This window comes from Camelus ferus, chromosome 2 (genome assembly GCF_009834535.1).
Source record: "Camelus ferus isolate YT-003-E chromosome 2, BCGSAC_Cfer_1.0, whole genome shotgun sequence".
NCBI classification, from domain to species: Eukaryota; Metazoa; Chordata; class Mammalia; order Artiodactyla; family Camelidae; genus Camelus; species Camelus ferus.
This window is the reverse complement of record NC_045697.1, coordinates 72249736-72275945: the sequence shown is the minus strand read 5'-3', so window position 1 is coordinate 72275945 and position 26210 is coordinate 72249736. Positions and strand designations below refer to the sequence as shown.

Sequence of the window (26210 nt, the reverse complement as noted above, 5' to 3'; positions counted from 1 at the left end):
TGGGGTACAACGTTTGTAATATGTACATCTGATAAAAAGATTTGTATTTAGAATAAAGAACTTCTGTAAAGCCGTAAGAAAAAGACAGCTACCCTATTAAAAAATGGACAAGAACCTTGAACAGGCACTTCCTCAGAGAAGCTAACCAGATGGTCAGGAAGTATACGAAAATATGCTCAATTTCATTCTTAGTCAAAGAAATACAAATTAGAGCCATGCCAGGATGCTCCTACACCCTATGTACACAATGTAATTTTAGCACAATGGCTAAAATTAGAAAGATTGACCATACCAACTGTTGGTGAGGAGGTGGGACAGCTGGAACTTTTAGACATTGTTAGTAGGAGTGGAAATTTGTTTAAACACTGGAAAATTTTATGACAGTTTCTATCCAAGCTAAACATTTGCTTCCTCTTTGAATCAGCATTTCTACTCCTAGCTATGTACCCAAGAAAAATGAGTGCATACATCTGCCAACAGACATCTAGAATAATGTTCATTGCAGCTTTATTCATAATAGCTCCATACTGGAAACAACCTAAATGTTCTTTAACAGAAGAATTTATAAAAAAATTGTGGAATATTTATACAGTGGAATACTCCACAGCAATAAAAAAAAAATGAACTACTGATATCAGCTGTTTGGGTGAATCTCAAAGACATGTTGAGCAAAAGAAACATTGAAGTTTCACTATAGACAAAATGAATCAAGATGGTTTAGAGAAAATTAGTGGTAAACACCCTTGCAGAGGAAGATGGTGGATTATAATTAGGAAAGGCTATAAGGAAACTTGCTGGAGTGCTAAAAAAGTTTTGTATCTTGATCTGGGTACTGGTTACATGGGTATATACGTATGTTAAAATTCACTGAGTTGTACATTTAAAATCTGCTCATGTTACATTATGCACCTTACTGGATTATTTTTAAAGAGCTCTACTGAGATATAATTGACATACCATAAAAGTCACTCGTTTTAAGTATACAATTAAGTGATTTCTAGTGTACTTATTGAGTCATGTGACCATTGCCATAATCCAATTTTAGAACATTCTGATACTACAAAGAGATTCCTCTTGCCCAATCGCAATCACTCTTCTTTCTCTCTTTCAACCCCAGGCAAACATTAACTTGCTTTCCGTTTCTGTAGATTTTAGTTTTCTCAACATTTCATGTGACTGGAATCATACGATATATGATCTTTGGTATGTGGCTCCTTTCACCAAGTTCTTGCCGTGTTACAGCATATATCTGCACTTCACTCCTCTTTCTTGCTAAATAGTATTCTTTTGTATGCATGTATCATGTTTTACTTATCCATCCATCAGTTGATGGACATTTGGATTATTTCCACATTTTGACTCTTCTGCTATGGATATTTGCATATAAATCTTTGTACCTATAATTTCATTTCTCATGGTTAGAAATATGTAAATGAAATTGCTGAATTATGTGGCAAATTTGTGTTTAACTTGCAAAGAAAATAATTGACCTAAATTTTGGATAATATTTTCACCTTAACGTTTACATTTTACGTTTTTCATTTGCCTATTTTGTTTCATGGACCTATGAATACACACACTTAAGACTATAGGAAAGCAGCTACTTATTTATCTGATATTTTTACTATACTTGTTTCAAATTCTGGGAGAGAAGAGTCTAATCCCAGTCATATGAGTTGATCCGAAGGAGGTCAGACGTTTTTGTTAAACATGATCACATTTTAATTTTTGCATCTTCACATCTAAGAATGTACCAATTTTTATCCAAACTCATGCTCACTCTCAGCAGTTTTCTCCTGTATGAAAACACAAAACCCTGGATGCAAGTTGAAGCAGAAAACCGTAAGCCAAAAGAATACTCTTTTTTTGCGAGGTGGTAACTCATGAAGAGAATTTTAATGTTTCAATGGTAATCTTATCAGTTAGGGAGGTTGTGCCAGTGTGATATATAATTTATAAACTTACCTCATAGAACAGAAGTTTAAGGATTATGTTGATATCTGTCCCTTTTAAAGTGTTGCAGTTCATCCTAGTTAGCTTTTCATAGCCAATTTTCTATAAAAGTGTCTCAGTTTTAATGTCTGAAATGGAATGGTCCTCGTTTGTGATTGAGTGAAACTTTTCAGCTGTTGTTCTCCATGGTGGCTTTCCTCCTCCCAGCTGTTCGTTCTAATACTCTTGCTTAATCTATTCCCTCAAACCACATTCAAAGAACTAACAGGAATAATTATTCTTTCTGAACTCATGAGCATCAGCGGTACCTGGTTGGGAGCTGGTGTACAAGTAGGATTATTTGTTGATGGTTTTTGTTGGTGATGGCTTTTATCTGCTGCTTTAGCTCGAGTGTCCTCTCATGCATTGGCCCGGAATTGGACTTGTCCTTCTTAATTCTTCCCTGGGACTTTCTGATATACTAGATGGGATCTGAGATGAAAGAAATCATAATTATGGTTGATTTTTGTTTGTTTGTTTTCAGTGTTGGACTTTCTTGACTGAGTACAGACAGGAAGCATTAGACTAACAAGTTTTCCCTCTTGCTTCTTTGATTTTAGAACAATCATCTTTAATCTGTGTATGAGAAGTAACATCTCTGTTCCATTTTCTCTGTTCCCACTCCCAGTCCTTTTCCTCATAGTCTGTCATACTGTTCTGAAGAACAGGGTACTTGCCTGAGTGCCACTTTTTAAGATACTCTGTTAAGCAGTCTTTTGGTGCAACTTTCAGAAAAATATTGACTGAGAAATCTGTGCAGTAAGTTTTTTTTTGTATTTAGATCCTTTCCTCTCTTCTCTTTCTCTTACCTCTTTAATTCTTCTAATATTCCAAAATAATCTTGCCTCACCTTTCATTCTCCTACTTTATTCTGTTATATTATATTCTAAATAACCTATATTCCTAGGCCCACCCTTTTAAGCTGTGTCACACAGACCTTGCTGCTTAGGTTGAGGACTGACTATCTGCATGAACAAATCTAAACTACCTGTTAGGTGACTGACTTTGCTAGTGTGACCTCTTGCTGGAACCTAGAAGGAGGCAGGGCTCTGGGCAGTCTTTACTAATCCCTTAGCTTATAGCCCCCTCTAGTGCTTTCATTTCTTCTTCACATATTTAATGAGCATTAATAAGGACTGGAAGCTTGGGGATGTCCTTGAGAGACTCAGATTCTTTAGGGGTCCATTTTAACTCCCCATGTGCAAGTAACTTGATTACAAGAATGAAGCGAAAAAAGCAGGATATGCTGGAGAGTCAGGTGTTGATGCTACCTGCTAGCCTGGGACAGTTTCTTGTTTGGTAAGCAGCACTGAGACATGATGGAGATCCAGGCTATGCTGAGCTTTTAGGATGGGGATAAGGTGGGTAAAGGAGGGGAATGAAGGTGAGATTACTAGCATAGTATATTATATACTAGTATGTCATATTTATATGCATTATGTACTTTAATAGTCAGGCAGTCAGCATTGTTTGCCTGTCTACTGAACACCTGGTCTTGGGCCTGAGGTGGTTTTGTATACCTTCTCGTGCATGTCTAACAACATCTCCAGGCATCTCTAATTAATTTCCATTTAGGCAAGAGGAAGCAGAGACTGAGAAAGGTTAAGTATTTTCCCCAAGTTCTCAGGGCAATGAATGGAGCAGATTTCTGCTTTTTAAACTATAATATTATATCCCTTCACAACTGAGATAAGGGAAATTATACAACTGTTGAGGTGTTTGGTTGAATTATAACATCAATTTTCAGCAGTTAAGTAAAGTAGACTTCAGAGATTTTGCACATGAAAAAAGGCCTTGTTGGAATAGTAGAGAAAATGAACAAGAGTAAAAGTGAGTTCTTTGAAAAGATCAACAAAATTGAAAAACCTTTAGCTAGACTGGCCAAGAAAAAAAAAGAGAAGACTCAAATTACTAAATCAGGAATGAAAGAAGGAAGATTATTATTGACCTTATGGAAATAAAAAGGGAAATAAGGGAATAGTATAAACAATTGTATGACAACAAGTCATATAAACTGGATAAAATGGACAAATTCCTAGAAAGATGCAAACTATGAAAACTGACTCAAGAAGAAATAGAAAACTGTAGGCTTATAACAACTAGAGACTGAGTTAGTAATAAAAAAACTTCCCTCTACAAAAATGCTTCTCTAGTGAATTCTAAAATGACATTTAAGGAAGAATTAACAGAATCCTTCACAAATGCTTCCAGAAAATAGAAGAGGAGAAAACACTTCCTAATTCATTCTGTGAAGACATTTTTATCTTGATACTGAAACTGGACAAAGACATACCAAGAAAAGATAACTACAATTTAAAAAAAAAGCAAACTATAGACCAGTATCCCTTGTCTTCAAAAAAATACTAGCAATCCAAATCCAGCAGCATAGAAAAAGGGTTTTACACCATAATGAAATGGAATTTATCCCAGGATTGCAAGACCAGCAAGATTCAACATATGAAAGTCAATCAATGTAAGGTACCATATTAACAGAATAAAGGAAAAATAACTGCATGATCATCTCAATAGATGCCACTTCTATTCAACATTGTACTGGAGATTTTAGCCAACATAATTAGGTAAGAAAATGAAATAAAAGGCATCCACATTGGAAAGGAAGAAGAAAAACTGTATCTGCAGATGAGACGATCTTATATATAGAAAACCACACACACACACACAAAAAAACACCTAAAAACCTATTAGGACTAATGAATTAACTCAGCACCTTTGTAGGATATAAGATTAGTATACAAATATCAGTTGTATTTTAATCAATAAACAATTTGAAAATGAAATTAAGTAAACAATCCTATTTATAGTAGTATCAAAAAGAATAAAATACTTTGGAATATATTTAACCAGAGAGATTTAAGACTTGCACACTGAAAACTATAAAACATTGTTGAAGGAAGTTAAAGTAATGGAAAGACATTCTGTGTTCATGGATTGTAAGACTTACTATTGTTAAGCTAGCAGAACTCCCCAAATTGAGCTACAGATTCAACACAATTTCTATCAAAATTCCTACTACTGTATATATATGACTGAAACATTATGCTGTGCACCAGGAATCGACACACTATGACTATACTTCTGTAAAAAATTCCTACTACCATTTTTGGAGAAATGGAAAAAGTGATCCTGAAGTTTATATGGAAATGCAAGGCAGCCAGAATAGTCAAAATAATCTTGAAAAAGAAGAACAAATTTGGAAGACTCACACTTACTGCTTTTAAAACTTATGACAAAGTTATAGTGATCAGGGCAGAGTGGTACTGACATAAGGACAAACATATGGATTAACTGAATAGAATTGAGAGTCCAGAAATAAACACATACATCTATGGTCAACTGACTTTCTACAAGGGTGCTAAGACAATAAAATGGACAAAGAATAGTGTTTTGAACAAATGGTGCTAGAACAACTGGATATCCACATGTCAAAGGATGAATTTGGACCTCTACCTCACACCATATACAAAAATTAACCTAAAATGTAAAAGCTAAAACTATAGAACTCTTAGAAGAAAACATAGGTGTAAATTTTTGTGAATTTTGATTAGGTAACATTTTCTTTGATATGACACCAAAGCATAAGCAACCAAAGAAAAAAAATGGAATTTATCAAAATTAAAAACATTTGTGTGTCAAAGGACATTATCACAAAAGCAAAAGGATAATCTATAGAATGGGAGAAAAATTTGTAATCCCTATTTAATAGGGATCTAGTGTCCAGAATATATCAAAAACTCTTACAACTCAGTAATGAAAAAGGCAACCCTATTTAAAGATAGGTAAAAGATTTGAACAGACATTTCTCCGAAGAAAATGACCAATAAGTACATGAAAAGATGCACATCATTAGTCACTAGGAAAGTGGAAATCAAAACCATATGACATACCACTCATATCCACCGGTATATCTAGAATTTAAAAAAAAAAGAAAATAACAAGTTTTGTTAAGTGTATTGGTCAGCATCCTCCAGAGAAACAGAACCGAAGTGATATATACAGACATATAAAAGAGATTTATTATAGGAATTGGCTTATATGATTATAGAGGCCGAGATGTCTTACAGTCTGCTATCTAGAGGAAGGAAAACAGGAAAGCCGGTGGTGTAATTCAGTTTGAGTCTGGAGGCCTGAAAATTGAGATGTCATTGGTGTAAGTCCTGGAGTTCCAAAGCCCAAGAACCAGGAGCTCCAGTGTCCAAGGGCAGGATAAGATGTGTCCCAGCTCTAGAGAAGAGAGAACTTGCCCTTTCTCTGCCCTTTTGTTCTATTCAGGCCATCAGCCGATTGGATGCTGCCCACTGTCATTAGTGAGGATGGACCGTCTTTACTCAGTCTATTGAATCACTAAAAGCATCCTGACAGACACATCCAGAATAGTGTTTACCAGCTGTTTACGCATCCCTTAGTCCAGTCAAGTTCATATATAAAGTTAACCATCACAGTAAGGATGTGGAGAAACTGGAACCCTCATATGCTGCTGGTGGGAATGTCAAATGGTACAGCTGCTGTGGAAAAGTTTGTGGTTTTCTCAAAAAGTTAGATAGAGTTACCGGAGGACACACAAATTCTACTCTTGGGTATATAGGAAATTGAAAATTGAAAACATGTTCAAACAAAAACTTGTGCACAAATGTTCATAATAGCCAAAGAGTTAATCCAAGTGTTTATCAACCAATGAGTGGATGAACAAAATGTGGCATATCCATACAAGGAAATATTATCAGCAATAAAAAGGTTTGAAATACTGGTGCACACTACAACCTGGATGAACCTTGAAAACTTGAGGCTAACTGAAGGAAGTCAGTCACAAAAGGCCACATATTGTATATTCCACTTACATGAAATGTCCAGAGGAGGCAAATCCATAGAGACAGAAAGTAATTGAGTGGTTTCCAGAAGCAGAGGAGAGGGGAGAATGAGGAGGCACTGTTCACTGATTTTTTGGGGGGATGATGAAAACATTCTGGAATTAAGTAGTGGAGGGAGATGCACAATCTGTGTCTATACTAAAAACCAATGAGTTGTAAACTGTAAAAGGGTGAGTTGTGTGGTATGAATTATATCCAATTAAAAAAATGGCTTTATTGGATGATTCTTTTTAAAAATTTTAGTCATTGTTTATTAGTACTATTTACAGAAATACAGTACTATACATCTCTGCAGCTAGATTTTTCACTGAATATTACTTCATAGAAATCCAAACGAAGTCACCCTGTTTTGCTATAATTCATCCCTTTTAATGGCTGCATAATATTTTATGAAATTCAAAAAAATTTTATTTTGAAAATTGATTCACTCATTCTTCTGATTCTTATTGTCAGGATAATTTTAAGTACATAAAGTATATAAATACCACTGTAGCAGGAGAACTTATCACACGGCTCCCCTGGATCCAAGGGTAGAGGGTGTGATTCTGAGCGTGTAGCTGAGCTACAGCTCTGTCGCTCTGGCAGAAGTGGATGAGGGGCTTCTGTAGACAGCCAGCAACCTTCATCACAGTGGCAGAGCTGGAATTGGAACCTAGGTCTTGGTGTCCTGGTCCAATTTCTTTTTCCTATACCATCTGTTTCTCTAAGGAGACTGATTTCCTAAGTATAATCAAGCAAGCTGCTGAAAATAGGCATATTTTTGAAACAAAAATAAGATTTGTCTGCTAACAGCAGGATTGAGTAACCTAGAAAATGACTAAGCATTTATCCTTCTTGAATGTAGAGATTGCCCTCTTTAGGAAAGGATGCATGAGTATATAAAATAGGTACAGTTTTTAACGGGAAAGAGGCAGTGCCAGAGATTTTTCTCCAGGGAAGTAGGATTATACATTTTCCCTTTAAGTCGGAGAGCGGGCAGTGGGCTTCTGCATTTTTATGGACAAAAGTGTCATTCATTAGCCCTGACTGGCACCCACTGGTTTGGGTATCCCAGATCCACATAATAGGCACGGCACAGTGCACCTGTCAGAGCCCGGAGCACTGAAGAGCCCTGGTTATGACTTTCACACTGAGTTCAGGGGTGGTAGGCTACTAGTTAGAGCTCACCTACTGCTCCTTTCCTTTCATTTCTAGCCAGGGTTAGGGGTCCTGCTTGCATTTAAAAAATTTTTTTTAAGTTTAAAAATTCTGCAGGATTACTAATGTTTACCTGTTAAACCAGAAAAGGTAAATTACAGCAAGGAAATTTTAGAATAGATATACAGAAATAGATAAATTTTGCAGGTAGTTCTGAGAATTGGAATCATTTAGGGATTGAAAACTCAAATGTTTTTATGGGCCAGGTAGGTAATTTAAATGGATAAGAGTTTGAATGTTGGGGATTGTGGCAGAAAAGAGCATACAGTCTCTGACTTAAGACATTAAACAACACCATCAACAATAAGAAACAAAAAACACCTTCTCTGTGAGCCAGTTAAACCCTGAGTGGGGCTGAGTGCAGCCGGGACACCACCAGTTTATGTTAGCCTCTTGACTGGGACATAATATAGCAATATTCAACTGGGACTTTGAAATGTGTTGTATGTTATTACCAAAAGAGACAACACAAGAAGCGAAGAAATTAATTTGAACATAAAATGTTCTTAGCTCTTGTATTTAAAGAAAAAACGGGAGATCATTCAAAAGCCTCATAATTATTGGAGAATAACTAATCGACCAATGACATAACTATATAGCCATTTAAAAACAGATATATAGAAAATGTAGGCACATTGCATGGAAATGTACATATATGAAAATTAAGCGAGCACAGAATACAAAATTAGAACTTTATATGACTTATGTAAAAATAAATTCAAAATGGATTAAAGACCTAAATGTAAGACTGAATACTCTAAAATTCCTAGAGGAAAACATAGGCAGAACACTCTTTGACATAAACCACAGCCATATATATTTTTTGACATGTCTCCTAGAGTTATGGAGATAAAAGCAAAAATAAGTAAATAAGACCTGACTAAACTTAAAAGCTTCTGCACAGCAAAGGAAACCACAAACAAAACAAAAAGACAACCTCCAGAATGGGAGAAAATATTTGCAAATGATATTACTGACAAGGGATTAATTTCCAAAATATACAAACAGCTCATACAGCTTAATCTCAAAAAACCAAGCAACTCAATCAAAAAATGGGCAGAAGACCTAAACAGACATTTCTCCAAATAAGACATCCAGATGGCCACCAGGCCCATGAAAGGATGCTAAATATTGCTAATTATTAGGGAACGACAAATCAAAACTACAATGAGGTATCACCTCACACCAGTCAGAATGGCCATCATTAAAAAGTCTACAAGTAATGAAAGCTGGAGAGGGTGTGGAGAAAAGGGAACCCTCCTACACTGTTGGTAGGAATGTAAATTGGTGCAGCCACTATGGAGGACAGTATGGAGTTTCCTTAAAAAACTAAAATAGAGTTACATATGATCCAGCAATCCTACTCCTGGGCATATATCCAGAAAAGATGAAAACTCTAATTTGAAAAGATACATGCACCCCAATGTTCACGGCAGCACTATTTACAATAGCCAAGACATAGAAACAACCTAAATGTCCATCAACAGATAAATGGATAAGGAAAATGTAGTGTATACATACAATGGAATATTACTCAGCCATAAAAATGAAATAATGCCATTTGCAGCAATATGGATGGACCTAGAGATTATCATATTAAGTGAAGTTAAGTCAAAAACAAATATCATATGATATCACTTATATGTGAAGTCTAAAAAAAAGATACAAATGGATTTATTTACAAACCAGAAATAGACTCACAGACAGAGAAAACAAACTGTGGGTACCAAAGTGGAAAGGAGTTGGGGATAACTTAGGAGTTTGGGATTAACATATACACACTACTATATATGAAGTAGAGAATCAACAAGGACCTACTGTATAGCACAGGGAACTATATTCAGTACTTTGTAATAATTTAAAATAGAAAGGAATCTGAAAAAGAATATATTTATATACGTATAACTGAATCACTTTACTGCACACTTGAACCTAATACAGCATTGTAAGTCAACTGCAATTCAATAAAAAAAAATTAGAAAAATCTCTCTGAGTTACAATATATGTTAACATAAAGATCGGGAAAGAATTTGGAGCATTGTAAATAACCTGCTGCTCATCAGATTTTTTTCCTCTGAAAAGACACTTAAATTCACTGTGAAGAAAACACAGGCCACCTCTACCAAGGCAGTCTGTAAAACACCTAGTCATCCTTTGGATAAGACCCAGTCAGCATGAGAATGACTGGTTCAGTAGGTATGTCTTTGCCCTGGACGTTTTCATTGTTGCCTGAAAGAGATGACTTAATTTCCTACTTGGGTAGACACTGATATTTTGTTTCTCACCTCAAAATTCTGTTTTTTACTTTTCTCCTATTCACCCTATTTTATAAATCTGAATCCAAGGAAAGTGATTTGAGGCCCAAACTTCCTGAGTGATGTCCCTCCCTCCATTCCACTCCCGAGTCCATGCTGAACCAAGTCCCACAGCAGAATGCTGCAGGTTCTTTGGCTTCTTTGGTGTATCAGGAATGGCCCAGACTCGGAGCTACTGCGGGTCCTGGGAGTTCCAGAACTGTGGGTCAGCACCCACGGTGGAGTGTCTATGGTGGTTGCCGTTCACTGAGCATTGCTTGGCCTGTGAGGGTTGGGCCAGCAGCTTCTGGAATGTCTGGTGACCAGAATGCCTCTCCCCATGTTGTTCCTCGTTGGTGCGATGAGGGCTTCCCCATCTTCTCCTCTGAGATCCCTTCATGCACAGTCCATAAGGCCATGGCTGATTTTTCAAGAGTCTCAGCCTGAGAACAGAGACTTCTTGTCGTTCAGTGCCTTGGGGGAGTGTGCTGCAGGCGCAGGGACTGGGGCTGGCTTGATTTTGTGCCCACAGGTCAGTTTTAGCTCTGTTGGTGGGAGCATTGTTTGGAAGCTCAGGTGATTTAAATAAGTTCAGGTGTTATCAGATTTTTAAAAGAAACAGAAAGGTTACGTTCCATGCTGATGTGAGGCGCAATCTCCAGTGGGCATGGATTGATAATCGGTGCTGCCTTCAGATCTGTTTCCACTGAGATTTCACTTGGCTGCTTCATTTTCCCTGAACTTTCCAAAAGCTGCTCTGCAGCACTGATTTGGTGCAGTAAACTCAGCAAACACGTGAACGCTTCGTCAAGGGGCTTGATTTCTCCGTGCCTAGCTGTCCAGGCCTAGAAGTAGATAAATCTCTTTTCTTCTTTAGTTTAGTTCAGACAAGATTGGTATGTTTATAAGGAAAGTGGTTAGAAATCCTGGGTCTAATTGTTACTGACCCGGGTCCTTGGATTCTTTAATCAATAGAAATTGATAAGAAGCCAGAGGAGAAATTCAGGCAAGGCTTTGCTGGGACTAGTGCTGCAGCCGGAGGGAGTGAAAACAAGAAACAGGTGCCTTTGCTCACTCCCCGAGGGGGTGGGGCCAGGTGCTTCCTTAAATGGGGTGAGGGTGGGGGCGGGTCAGTGAGTCGGGCAGGAGGTACAACTTAGGTGGTGGTGCTGTGTGCAGGGGTGACGCGCAGCGCCCTGCTTGTGCTCCTGGCACCTCAGACACGGCTGTTGGTTTGTAGCCTTTTTGTATCTTTGTTCATAATTGCCCCAACTGTGCTAGAGTGCAGTTATTTTCAGTCTCTTGTAATTTCTTTGTATTCTGTTGCTCAAGGAGATGTTTGTCTAGGTACAAGGACTCTGGTAAAGGGTCCCAGGTCCCAGCCCATCTCATAGTTGCAGACTAACTTGACTGTCATAGATCATAGTTTTTAGGCCTATTTTTCTATGTTTTCCCTCTGACTCAGTGTTTGTTAGACTAATCTATTCAGATAGTGTCCTGTGGTTGTTTTGAGTTGGTGCCCTGGCTGCTCTGTGACAGTCTTTCGAGTATTTTTTGCCTATCATCACCGCTATGGTCCCAGTGGTCTGGTGTCTGAAAGAGAAAGGCATTTCTCTACCTGCTCACAGCTGGCGTCGTCTATTTGTTGGAAGATGGTAAGAGCTTTCTAAGTGGCCTTCGTAAATCCACTCTAGCCCCTGACTCCTTTTCGTGGTCAGAGTCGCCTGTTGGAAATGCAAATCTGGCCACTTCTGCCTTTCACTGAAAAGCTCTCCGTGACTTCCAGTTGCCTTTAGGCTCCATCCCAAACCTTCCCAGGTCTGCCCCTGCTTCCCACCAGCCTTGCTTCCTTTGCTGCTGCGTTTCTGAGCTCGGGCCCCGTTGGCCTTCTTTCAGTTCTCCGCTGTGCGCCCTCCTCTCGCCACACGCCATCCTCTCTGGCTGCAAGGTTCTGCCCTCTCTTCTTTTCTATCCTCTACTTTGCGGCCATTCCTCACCCCTCAGCTAAGCCCATTTGCCCTGCTATCCAGCTCCTAACCTTGAGCACCTCTCCTTCTTAGCAGTTATCACTGTTTAAAATTTACATATATTTGTGTGATTCTTTGATTAAGGCCTGTCTTCTACACAAGCCAGTAAGCTCCACGAGGGTGGGCTGTCTTTTTTTGCTGGGAGTGGGGCTTAACCATTACAAGCATACAACACACATGTAGGTAGTTACTCAGTATTTATCAAATGGTCGTGATTTCTTCTTGCCTGACCCTTCTAGGGCTTTACAGCTCTGCCTCATGTAAGCTGTAACTTCATCTGTGATTTGCTCAGTAGCCAGCCCTTCTCTGCCTAAAGGTTCTGCCTTCACTGGAGATTTTCTAGCTTTACAAGAAAGCACCTGGGCTTAGTCTCTGTGGCCATGTCTGCAGACTTCTTTTTCCTCCTTTGTGAAAATCCAGGCCCTACTCTAAGTCCGTCCTTTTTTCTGACTGGGGATTCCTTACAGCTGGGATCGCCTCTCCAGGTTCTTTTTGGTGATCTCTCCTGATGAGCCCAATGACCCCTTATTTGTGAGCCTCTTCTAACTACAGCTCCGAGCTGAGAGCATGTGATGCCCAGTGTCAGTAGCAGCAGCAATAAAGGAGACTGATTTTTCAATGATGATGACAGTAATTAAGGGTCCTGCATGAAGTTCTTTTGTGCCTCTGAAACAAGAACTAAATTTACTTGTCTCTCTGCTGCAATTTACCATCTGTTCTGCTATAAGGAAGGAATTGCATTCATAAGAAATGTTACATTATCAAAAGTCATGCTATCAAAAGTCATGGTATAAAAGCAATTGCTTGACTAGGGAAAAGGGGTTAGGGATTTGACAATATCAGAGTCATGATGTTCTTTTCCTATAGATTTTTTTCTAATAAAACATTTCCTTAACAGCTGTGAACACATTAGTCAAACCCATCACTGCCAAGGACATACAGCTTTTGTTCTGGAATCGGTATTTGTTTTCAGTCATTGCCTACACGATCAAAGAACCTTCTACTCCATCCTATTTCTGTGATTACCCATTGTTAGAATAAACGAGACACCAAGCCTCCCCCAAGCCCAGCTGTTACACTTTCTCATGCTCAGGGGTTAGTTTCAGATCTAGTATAATAGTGGTATGTATGCTACTAATTAAATTCCCTTATTTATTCAATTTGATTAAAAAAAAACCCTCAAGCCTGTATTTTTCTCAGATATAAACAGCCTCACCTCAAACAAAAACACCTGTGTTCTGATGTCTCCCTTGAATCAGGTGATGCAGGCCCAGTGTGTCAAAACAGAAACTGAATTCTACCGGCGCAGTCGCAGCGAGATAGTGGATGGAGAAGGGCACACCATGGGGGCCCTTTATTGGCAGTTGAATGACATCTGGCAGGCTCCTTCTTGGTCTTCTCTAGGTAAGTGTTTCAGCATTCTTGTGTGGGGGAGAGAAAGCAGTACCTGTGGGGAGGGGCACTGAGAGAGCACAGAGCTGGAGGGGTCAGATCAACCCAAGCAGAGCTCCAGGGAGAGGAGGCTCTCTGGCTAGGACCTGCCACTACCCCAGCCGCCTTCGCTTTTTCTAGGAACCTCATGAGTTCTGTGCTGTGCAGTTACAAAAGCAGGTGAACGGAGGGAAAGTTTCATGCACGAAGATCTCAGCCCTGTATCTACCAACTGTTCCTTAGAATTTTGAAGAGGACTTTCCAGGGCAAAAGGAGCATTTACATAAGTACCTCTTTTGTGGTGGGAGGTAATTAGGTGTATTTAGTTTTTAAATGGAGGTATGGGGGATTGAACCCCGGACCTGATGCATGCAAGGCATGCACTCCACCACTGAGCTATACCCTTCTCCCCCAGCATCCCTTTTTCTGTTTAGGAGAATTCAACCAAGTGAAAGGTGGGTTCAGCTAAGTGTTAAAAATGTCCCTTTGCTGACTCCCCTTCAAGTCGATAAGGTCACTTTTATTTTGCCCTTTTTATCTCTTGAGGGGAAGGGGAGTAGAGACAGAAATCCAAGCCGGAAGGGTTATTAGTTGAACCCATTCAACGAGCAACAGGTGGGGTGACTGGCATGGTACCTGTAGTTTGAATTATTCCATCTATTTGAAAAATTAAGAAGTAGTAATGAATCGTTGGCCATCACTATGGGTGATTTGAAGCCAAGTTCAGTTAATAATGTGAACCAAAGTTTTGGGTCAAAAATGAGGCAAGGCCGTTTTGCTGAGAGAGGCTCTTAAACAAGCTGAATGCAGAGCCATGGGGCTCGTTGCCCACGTGCTTTGATTAGGGCCGATCACCTCCTGCAGGGAACTCTAGTCTTGATCAGCTTTCCCTGATCAAACTCTTTATCGGCACCAACCAGATAAAAGGGTATTGAATGAGAATCAGGGGTGAACTGTGGGGCAGTGGCTTTCTGGGACGCTTAAGCTGGACAAGGAGATGTTGTTCAGAGACACTTAGAGCCTGACCCGGCTTTCTGTCTGTGGATGAGGTTGTGGACTTCTGAAGCTGCGTTTGGTTCAAGAAACAGGAGAGCCCAGCATTTGTAACTATTGCCTTAAATGACCCTATCTGTGTTCTTCAAAAAGGGTACCAGAGTATGAGGGCAGAGCAAGAATGTGTCTGTTTCCTAAACTCTAGCAGGAGAACGTGTTCATGGAGAGGGTCACCCTCTCCTGGACCTGTTAGAAAAAACAAGTGCCAGGGAAAAGCTGTGACAAGTTGTGTTATATCTGCTCCTGCTCTCAGGAGCCTCAGAGCCTCTGTTTAATTCTGCCTAATTGGCTTGTAGTGTGTGCAGGTAGAGGAGGTGTGCCACCTCTTATCAAATGGTGACACTTGAAAGGGATCAGTAGCTGCCTGGAATCTACAGATTCTTATTTCTTTTTAAAAAATCTGTCTCATTTATAGTTATATCTTGAAAATCTACCTGGGCGTTTTGCTTGGCTTATAAACTTGAATGGATACAGAGCTAATGGCAAAGCCAGAAATCATGTAGTATTTTCACGGTTCTGCAGACTATTTTGTTGGCATCCAGACTTTGTCACTGATTAGTAACTAGGGTGTGTATCACTGAGACATTTTGCTTCGATTATTGTTCTCCTGAGTGTCTTCTGCTTGTGGCCTTGATTGCTGAAGCCTTTCCCTTGTGATGGATGTCACACTGGAGAGTGTGTAAATTACCTCAGGTCTGAGCAATCTTCCATTTATGAGAAAATTTTGCAAATATAAGTTCTCATTCTTTTTGTAGATCTAATTGGAAAGGCCTCTCCTCCCTTCCCCCACCATTGTTACTTTTAAGGGGAAATACTAAGAGTTGGAATTGAACTGAAGTACTAGAGAGTTGATATTTTGCCAAACCTAAAGAAATTAGTCCTAGCTGAACCTCAAAACCATGTTCCTCAATCTTAACAGCTTGCGCTGGTGAAGGCTGAAAGCACTTCCCCTATCCTCTCTCTCCCCCTCCCTCTCAAGTTGTTTCGCGGTGCACTGTTTTATGGAGAAGGATCTCTTTCTGAAATAGAGGCATGCTGAAATATTTTTTAGTTTGTGCGGTTAGCATACTAGAATGCCGACAGGTGGCAGGATTCTATAGGTCCTCGACAGCTTCCAGCTCTGTTTGAGGACCTGTCATTAATTGTCTTGGGTTTGGATGCTCTCCAGACTGAACTTGCCAGCCATGTTGTGATAGTGGTAGTTTTGTTCTGCTCAGAGGATTTTGTGCCTATGGGAAAAGGGGACTTTGAGTTCTAACTAGCTGTGTTTTTTAAAAATTTATCTCTTTTTTATTGTATAGTTGGTTTATAGTTAGCTTCTGGTGTACAATATAGTAATTCAAATTTTTTATAGACTATACTCCATTGAAAGTAATAAAATATTGGCTATATCCCCTGTGCTGTACAATATATCCTTGTAGCTTATTTTATGCATAGTCGTTTGTACCTCTTAGTCTTTTATCCCTATCTTGCCCCGCCCCCACTAGTAACCGCTAGTTCTCTATATCTGTGAGTCTTTCTGTTCTATTCACTCATTTATTTTTCTGACTACACTATAAGCGATAACATACAGTATTTATCTTTCTGTCTGACTTATTTCACTAAACATAATACCCCCCAGCTCCATCCATGTTGTTGCAAATGGCATTATTTCATTCTTTTTTATGGCTGAGTAATATTCCATCGTGTATATATACCACATCTTCTTTATCTGTTCATGGGTTGATGGACACTTAGGTTGCTTCTATAGCTTGGCTGTTGTAAATAATGCTTCTAAGAACATTGGAGTGTATGTGTCTTTCCAAATTAGTGTTTTCATTTTCTTTGGATGTGTAGCCAGGAGTGGGATTGCTGGATCATATGGTAGTCCTATTTTTAGTTTTTTGAGGAACCTCCATCCTGTTTTCCATAGTGGCTGCACCAAACTACTACTAGAGAATGTTCCATTTATGCTTGAAAAGAATGTATTATGCTGCTTTGGGATGGAATGTTCTATATATATGTTAAGTCCATTTGGTCTAATGTGTCATTTAAAGCTAATGTTTCCTTATTGATTTTCTGTCTCGATAATCTGTCCATTGATGTAAGTGAGATGTTAAAGTCCCCACTCTTACTGTGTTATTGCCAATTTCTCCCTTTACGTCTGTTGATATTCACTTTATGTATGTAATACTCCAATGCTGGGTGCATAGCTGTTTACATTTGTTATATATTCTTGGATTGATTTCTTGTTATATAATGTCCTTCTTTGTCTCTTGTAACAGGTTTTTTTAAAGCCTATTTTGCCTGACATAAATATTACTTCCCTGGCTTTTTTTGACTTCCATTTGTGTGGAATACCTTTTTTCATCTCCTCACTTTCTAGTCTGTGTGTGTCTGTAGATCTGAAGTCTCTTATAGATGGCATATATATGGATCTTGCTTTTGTATCCATTCAGCCACTCTGTATCTTTTGATTGGAGCATTTAGTCCATTTACTTTTAAAGTAATTATTGATAGATATGTACTTCCAATTTGTTAATTTGGCGGGGGGGTTTGTTTTTGTAGCTCTCTTTGTTCCTGTCTTTTGTTCTCTTCCGTTTTGATTTGATGACTATTTTTAGTGTTTGGATTCCTTTCCCTTTATTTGGTATTTATCTATTGTAGATTTTTGCTTTGTGGTTACCATGAAATTTATATATAGCAATCTATATAATATAACATAATACATGATTAAGTTGCTGATCTCTTAATTTCAAGTGGATTTTAACAACCCTGAATTTTTACTCTCCTGTTCTCACCATGATTACTGTTTTTGTTACCATATTTTATACCTTTTTGTATATCCCTTGACTAATTATTGTGGGTATAGATGACTTTACTACTTTTATTTTTTAACCTTCCTACTGGCTTTGTACATGGTTGTTATTACTTTGTGTTTGCCTTTACCAAAGAGCTTTTTCCTTTCATAATTTTCATGTTTCTATTTGTAGCCTTTTCTTTTTCACTTAGAGAAGTCTCTTTACCATTTCTTGTAAAGCTGGTTTGGTGGTGCCCAATTCTTTTAGGCTTTGTCTGTAAAACTTTTAATCTCTCCATCAAATCTCAATGAATGTCATGCCAAGTAGAGTATTTTTGTTTATAGGTTTTTCCCTTTCATTACTGTAAATTTATCATGTCAGTCCCATCTGGCCTGCAGAGCTGCTGAAAAATCAGCTGATAGCCTTATGGAGTGTCCTTATCATGTGTTGCTTTTCCCTTACCTTTTAATATTCTCTTCAATTTTTGCCATTTTAATTACAGTGTATCTTGGTGAGGACCTCTTTGGCTTGGTCTGTGTTTGGAACTGTCTATGTTCTAGGACCTGGTTGTTTCCTTTCCCAGGTTAGGGACGTTTTCAGCTATTGTGTCTTCAAGTATGTTCCCTGCCTTTTTCTCTTTCTTCTCCTGGGACCCCTCTAATGCAAATGCTAGTACACTTGTTGTCCTAGAGGTCTCTTAAACTGTCCTATTTTCTTTTCATTCCTTTTTCATCCATCTCCCTGATCCATTTCTCTATCATTTAATCTACTGTTGATTTCTTCTAGTGTATTTTTCATTTCAGTTGTATGTTCCATCTGTTTAGTTCTTCTTTATATCTTCTCTTTGTTAAACTTCTCACTGTAGTCATCCATTCTTTCTCCTGAGTCCTTTGATCATCTTTATGATCATTACCTTGAACTCTTTCTTGGGCAGATGGCCTATCCACTTCAGTTAGCTCTTCTGAGGCTTTATCTCCTTCCTTTGTTTGGAACATACCCTCTGTTGCCTCATTTTGCCTAACTTGCTCTTTTTATTTCTATGTATCTGGTAGGTTGGTTATATTTCCTGAGCTTGGAGAAGTGCCCTTTTTAGAAGATGTTCTATGCATCTCAGCAGCACACTCCCCTCTGGTCACCAGAGCTATATGCTCTAGGGGTGCACCCTAATGTGGGCTGCACAGGTCCTTCTGTGTGGTGGGCAGACTACTGTCAGTGGTCTGGTAGGCATGGCTGGCACTCAGCCCAATTGGTTCCTGGGCCCTGCCTGTAGGTGGCCTACTGGCCACTGATTGATGGGGCTGGGTCATGAGGCTGCTGGTTTCAGAACCCTAGGGGTCCCAGGGCTACTGCTGGCTCACTGGTGAGCAGAGCTCGGTTCTAGGGTGGGTGGTTGCAGGACCGGGGTTCCTGGTTCTAATACTGGCCTGCTCATGTGTAGGGCCAGTTCCTGACATGGCTGGCTGCCTGGCTGCAGGATCTGGGGGTATCCCAAACCTGGTACTGCCTCTTCGGTGAGTGGGGCTTAATCCCAGGGCAGCTGGCTGAGACATTCAAGGTTTCTTGGAGCTGGTGTTGGTCTGCTGGTGGATGGGGCTGGGGTCTGAAGGGTCCCCGGGTTGGTGCCAATCTGCTGGTGTTCTGGCTGTGTCCTAACAAGGCAGGTGCAGGGCTGCAGTGATCCTGGGGCTGGTGTCTGCCCATTGGTGGCTGGTTGGTGCCCAGGGGATCCTGGGCTAGTGCTTATGCACTGTTGTGTGGCGCCAGGCCCTGGACCCTTTGGTGGACAGGGCTGTGTCCTGAGGTGCCTTGGGCTCAGGCGGTCTTAAGGCAGCCTGTCTCTGGTAGTTGGGGCTTTGTCGCTGTCAAGCTAGTTTCTTGGCCTGAGTGTCCCACTACTGGTGTGGACAGGCTGGTGGGTGGGGTGGGGTCCTGGTGTTAATTAGCTAGAGGGAGCATTCCAGAATGGCACTTGCCACTGTCTATATCCCCAGGGTGATCTCCAGTTGCTTCCTCCCTCTTTGGGAGGCTTTCCAAGATCAGCAGGTCAGTCTGACCCAGGCTCCTTCAAATTACTGCTTCTGCCCTGGGTCCCCAAGTGTGTGAGATTTTGTGCCCTTTAAGAGTGGAATTTATTTCCCCCAGCCCTCTGGGACTCCAGAAAGTAAGCCCTGCAGGCCTTCAAAGTCAGACATTCTGGGGGCTCATCTTCTCAGTGCAGGACCCCTGGGATGAGGAGTCCAGGATGGGGATCAGACCCCTCGCTCCTTGCACCTCTGCTGTTCTAGCTATTCTTCCATTCATGGGTCGCCACCAAGGATATGGGTCTTGCCTGACTACACGTGACTCTGCCTCTCCTCTCCATCTTGTTGTGGCTTCTTCTTTATATCTTTGGTTGCAAAAGATCTTTTCTGATAGATGTTGGTCTTTCTCATAAACAGTTGCTCTGCAAATAGTTGTAATTTTGGTGTGCTCATGAGAGGATGTGAGCTCAGGGTCTTCCTACTCCACCAACTTGGCCGGGCTCTGTAATAATAATTTTCCTGAGTAACTGTTACAAGTGAATATTTGTAACAGATGTTCGCTGCCCATAATGCTGATTTCCTTCTAACAAAAAGGAAAAAGGAACATGGGTGCATTGGGCCCCTGGAAGCTGAATTGCATATGAGAAGGTGCTAGCTAGGAGTCAGGTCTGGGCTCAAAATACTGCCTGTGGCATTTCACTTAACTGCGTGAGCCTCCATTTCCTCATTTGAAAAGTGAGACGTTCCTGCCCGCCTCACCCAAATTGAGGCTGACATGAGGTAATGTCCAAAATGCTCCTTGCAAACATGGGTTCCCTCCGCTGTAGGCTGTCCCTCCTGTGCTCGGTGCCCAGAATTATGACAAGTCACACAGCTGGCCCATGTGGACGGTGACTTTTGACTGCCTGACTCTGCCCATCTCCTAACCTCTTCCTAGAATATGGAGGAAAGTGGAAAATGCTTCATTACTTTGCTCGGCATTTCTTCGCTCCGCTGTTGCCGGTGGGTTTTGAGAATAATGATGTGTTTTTCATCTACGGTGTGTCAGACCTTCACTCAGACCGTAACGTGACGCTCACTGTAAGTTGCCTGGATTATTTTCTCCCTATGAATGAGGGAGAATTTGAGATTTCTTTAGTTACTTGGTTTGTTTTTGTTTTTGTTTTGGAAACAAGAAAAGAGAAATGAATTTGTATCAATGTTTCTAGTGCCTATAGCAGAAAATGGGCTGTCCTTGGCATCGGAAAACCTATATTCAGGGCAAAATTCTGCAATTTATTCTATGACTTTAATGTCTTGGTTCAGTTTCCTCATCTGTAAAAATGATATCAGTCTGCTTTCTGAAAGGATTTCTATGAATAGTAAATAAAATAATTAGATGAATGTGAATTATAAACTGCAAAATGCCATTTAAATCTAAGGCTATTTATAATCAGGAGAAGCTGGAAATAGCCTAAACTTTGTAAAGAGTCATTTAAAACAGTAGGTTAAAGTGGAAATCAGTAAAATTATTCAGAATGTATAGGTGGGAAAATGAACTTGTATTTAAAACAATGTTTTAAAAAGAGGATAAAAGGATAGAAACTCAAAGAAGGCTTGGGTGGCTGCAGTTCAGAGGACACTGAGACTAGGTCAAGGTTATGGATTCATTACAATGCACCGGGTCCTGTGCCTACCACAGATTATTTTACTTAATTCTGACAACAGCCTGTGAAGTTAGTGCAGTTATTTTTCTAATTTTACACATGAAGAATGAAGACTTAGAGAAGTCGAATTAACTTGCTTAGTTACATGACTAGTACTTGTTGGGGCTGAGGTTAAAGCCAAGTTTCAGTCTCTTAACCAGTTCTGCGATTCTGACTTTCATCTGTTATTACTGCTTTTATTCTCTTAAAAAAAAAGTGTTTGGTTTTGTTCTGTCTTGTTTCTCCCCAGGTGAGGGTCCACGCGTGGAGTTCTCTGGAGCCCGTGTGCTCTAAGACCACTAAGGTTTTTGTGATGAAAGCAGGGGGGTCTGCTCTCATCTATAAGGAGCCAGTGCCTGAGTTGCTAAGAAGATGTAGGAGTTGTACAAGGCGAAGCTGCGTGGTTTCCTTTTACCTGTCAACTGGCAGCAAACCCTTGAGTCCAACCAACCATCACTTCCTGTCCTCACTGAAGGAGGCTGAGGGGCTCCAAAAGGCACACATCACTGTAAGCACTGGTGGTCTGGGCTCACCGTGGCCTTGTGGGGCTGTCCTACTTCTGGGGCAAGCACGCTGCATCCTGCTTTTTGCAAAATTTCCCCTTGATACCGAGTTGACCTGGGGAAGATTGGCCCCTTTCCACTGGAAAGAAAGACCAAGTGATTTTTATTGCTAGTTCAGCATTTGTCCGAGTTTAAGGTTCCTGCCAGTGCTGCTGTCCCGTCACCCCTCCCTGGTCAGGCTGGTGCAGTGAAGGGAGAGGCGGCCGGGGTCATCACCACTGATGGTTCCTCCGTGGGTTTCCAGGCTCTGTCCTGGGGGCTGTCCTGCATCAACCCTAAGGTGTTACCATCTGTATTGACGAGTCAGCAAACTTGTTTGGAGGGGCTGAGTAAAGTGTTCAAAGTCCGTAGCCAGGAAACATTGGAGCCCAGTAGAAACTCTTAATTTTGCTTTTTAAGAGTCTATTAATTTAAAAAATTTTCACGCTGCTCTTTGATTTATTGCTTCTCAGTTGCTTAGTCACCACATCTCTATCATTGCCAAGAAAAAAATGGGATGATCAGGATAGGATGCTGCTACAAAAACAGTGCAGGCGGAGAATTTGGCGTCTGTCTAGTAGACTGGAAACTTCCTTCCCTCCCCTCCGCCATGTAGTGACTGAAAATATTTTTCTAGAAAGTTTCATTCTCTATTTTTAATGAATTTTAAGTTTGTTTTAGACTTTGACTTCATTGAAAAGACTTAAGTGAGAGGATTTTTTTTACATTTGCTTTAGAAATAATCCCATAAAATCTTAGCCCTTGAATTGAAATCGTATATTCCTTCCCAATTAATAATGAAAATTTTCACTTAACGAAATCTACCCGTAACAACTGATGCAGAGCAGTTATGAAGGAAATTGCGTGTACATTTACATAGCTTCTGTCCCGGAAAGAGCACAGAACCATCTAGACTGTAGACTTCGGACTTTGAAATCTTTTTCTTTCTTTACCTAGGCCTCCCTTACTTGAGACAACGGAGGGTGCGAGAGAAGTAGGACTTCTTCCTTTGTCCTACCTCATCTGGATTTTAATGAGGCTTTGCCTTTCCTAAAGGGATATAGTAACAGTAGTAATAACAGTCATGATGGTTAACATCATCGCAGGCTTAACATGGGCGAGGCACTCAGAGTTGGTATACCCGGGGGGTGCTGGGAACTTGTTTTTCCCTGTCTCCCTTGAAACTAGGGTGCAAGCTTGAGCTCTGGGCTCTGCAGTCAGATACACAGAGATGAGATTTCCAATCAGAAGAAGGCAGCACAAGAGTGAGCCAGTGACCCTTGTGGCCCTGGCCTTGGGACAGAGTAGCGGAGGCCCCCGGCAGCCTTGGTGGATGGCTGTGTGCCTGCAGCTGTGAAGGGGCTTCATTGGATTAGGTGGCTGGCATGATTTGGGAATTTGACATCCAGCTTCAAGCCTGCATCTCTGACCCTTGATTACATTTTTTTTCCTGCTTCTGTCAAAGTAGGTTTTATTCATAACTCTGAACCCTGCATGATGTGTAAGGCTAAGCTGTATATAGTAACAATTGCCCTTGGAAATTCTTTGTCACATATAACCTACAATGTCAAAACTATGGCATGTATGCCTGTTGAAGAGTCATGTTTCGTGACAGATGCACAGCTTTTTTTTTTTTTTAAATGGAGGTGCTGGGGATTGAACCCGGTACCTCGTGCGTGCTAAGCATGTGCTCTACCACTGAGCTACGCCTCTCCCACAAATGCAGCCACTTTAATACCAGGCCCCACTCAGCTGTGTTCTCACAGTGAGAAAGGCTCACAAACCCCCACTCTCCAGGGTGTGGCTCTGCCTCACTCTCGGCCAGTTGTGTATACTAATGACAAGACTTAAACTGCACTCTCCTTGGCTGATAGCGTGTGGGACTCACACGTGTTAAAAGCGCTAATGCTGTGACTTTGCCGATTACGCAGTAAGAGACAAAGCTCTAGCGGTAGGCGTTTGTAGGTGCCTGGCCGCCTGCTGTGGGGATTGCGGGGTCTCCTCAGAAGAACAGAAGGTGCGTGCACTCTGTGGCTGCGCTCTGCAACCTGCTCCAGACATACCCTGAGAAAGTCACTTAAACCGCCCGGCCCTCCGGCAAAAATGGGCCCCTCTTGATAAGACCCTGAGGAAAAGATACAAAACTAAAAGATACAGAGCTTGGAGCTTCTTGTGAAATATTCTCCTTAATAATTGGGGACTGCATATTTCCACCCTTGCTTTGAGATTACAGTTTGGTAATTTTCCACAACCTTAAATCAGTGTCCACATACTTTTTTTCAGTATATGACCCGGTGCGTGGGATATGTGATCAGCCGTTGCAGAACCAGAGCTGTAGGAGATGCATTCCTCATCTGGCCACATGGCTGCTCTGCTTGGGGCTGCATGTAGCACTGGGAGCTCTGCCCTCCTCCACTTCACCTATCTTTTTCTTTCAGGCCGTCATCTCTCAGCGAAAGGACACTTTTGTTTTTGACCTGGCAACCTCGGCAGTCGCTCCCTTTGTGTGGTTGGATGTAGGGAGCATCGCGGGGAGATTCAGTGACAATGGTTTCCTCCTGACCGAGAAGACACGGACAGTATTATTTTACCCTTGGGAACCCACCAGCAAGAGTGAACTGGAGCAATCTTTTCATGTGACTTCGCTCACCGATATTTACTGAGGGAATCCAGGTTGTGTTTTCGGGAGCTGAAGGCAACCAGAATCGGGTTGAAGAAGCCAGGAAACATGTCCGCCTGCTGCCAGGCGTCTGACGAGACACTCAGGGAAGAGTTGGTACAGTGTGTTCTCCCAGGGAAGGCAGCGTACTCGGGTGATGTCCTCCCACAAGGCTGCGCCTAGGTGTGGGCCAGTCTGCACCAGTGCTGTGGTTTTAGGCCTTCCCCTGACAGTTTTTGCACCACATGAACCAGTTATAACTCCACAGCTTCTCCTACCCCCAAGAGGAGTTCCTATACACACTCAGCCCTTTAAGGGAAATCACAGGTACATGACCATTGCAATATCTGTGGCATCAAACGTGGAGGGTTGTGAGGTCTTGTAGTTAGCTTTGAGAAATACCAAATAATCAAAAAGAAACTGCTTTGTTGTTATTTCCAAAGGAAATGGAGGTTCAGATGTCACAACAGAACGAGATTTCTGGGTGGTAGCTATATTGATTGTTGCTGGAAAGTCGGGGGGGAGGGGAGGTTGATTATTACCATTCAGTTACTTTTTGGTTAGGAGTCTTTTTCATTTGTGAGTTTTTTAAAAATAAATATGCTGTTATTGTTTTAACAATAACAACTTTTTTCAAAGGCCATTAGTGATTCTCCTTTGAAAATTAAGTTCATGCTGAAATCGATGTCACTGTGGTCACTTTGGAAACTTTTGGGTGTCCTGACATAGATTATCACCCATAATTATGTATGGGCTTCAGATCTGGTTGAATCCAGTGAGCTTTGCAGTTCAAGACTGTAGTTAGGTTTGGACTTGTAGCAAAGTGGTGTTCCCTTTAGCTTGAGTTTGAACCATTTAAAAAATATTGATAGATTATAGTTGCTATTAAATTGTTTTACTATACATCATCACATTTATAAAACTACATTGATGATAAAAGGGGGCAAAATGTTAGTAAGTAGCCAATTTGGGTACAGGTGTGTAGGAATTTATCTTGTACTGCTTTTGCAAATTTCCTGTAAGTTTGAAATTATATAAAAATTTTAAAATTATATAAATTGCATGAACAACTTGATGCTTCATCTGTGGCTTATTTCCTCATTCCATCAGTACTCAGTACCCAGTACCATGCTGGGCATTAATTTCCATTTAGCTCTAATTACGTTTTTAGTCTACTTGATAAACTAAGTTTGAAGAATCTAGACTGGAATAGTTGAGGGGTTTTCTCAAAGAAGAATTAGGTAACTAGTTATGGAAGGGACTGGTAATGAGTTTGGCTTAGAATCAAGACTAAGTAGATAATAGTTTTCATTTTAAAACTGAGAAACTTTTTGCTATGGTTCAGAGACTAAAAAGAAAGTAAATGCAGACAATGCAGGCCTTTCTTTCAGTGTCTAAGAGTTCCCTCGTTTTATGTGTTCTAAAAGCTTATGAAGGACTGGGACTTAGGGATGTAACTTATAATATTTGTCAAGTTAAGAATCTTCTATCACTTTTTTGTCACCGTTGAAAATATTACTGTCGCACTGTTGCTGGGGGGCAGGGAGGACTCTCCTCTCCATTAACTAGAATATTTTCTGGGCCAGGTGCCCTGTGAGGTGGGCTTTGAAGTTGATGGCCAAAATTTACATTGCAACTCTGCC

At 40.6% G+C, this 26210-nt stretch overlaps 1 protein-coding gene across 1 annotated transcript in view; it reads left to right on the top strand.

Moving 5' to 3' along the window:
• Positions 1-25639, top strand: part of MANBA (mannosidase beta) — a 91248-nt gene extending 65609 nt beyond the window's left edge. The window contains exons 14-17 of the mRNA XM_014562031.2: positions 13656-13800; positions 20619-20761; positions 21617-21874; positions 24347-25639. Of these exons, the coding sequence (XP_014417517.2) occupies positions 13656-13800; positions 20619-20761; positions 21617-21874; positions 24347-24571 (771 nt within the window). The 3' untranslated portion in view covers positions 24572-25639. The remainder of the gene's footprint in view (positions 1-13655; positions 13801-20618; positions 20762-21616; positions 21875-24346) is intronic.
• The last annotated feature ends 571 nt before the right edge of the window (positions 25640-26210 follow it).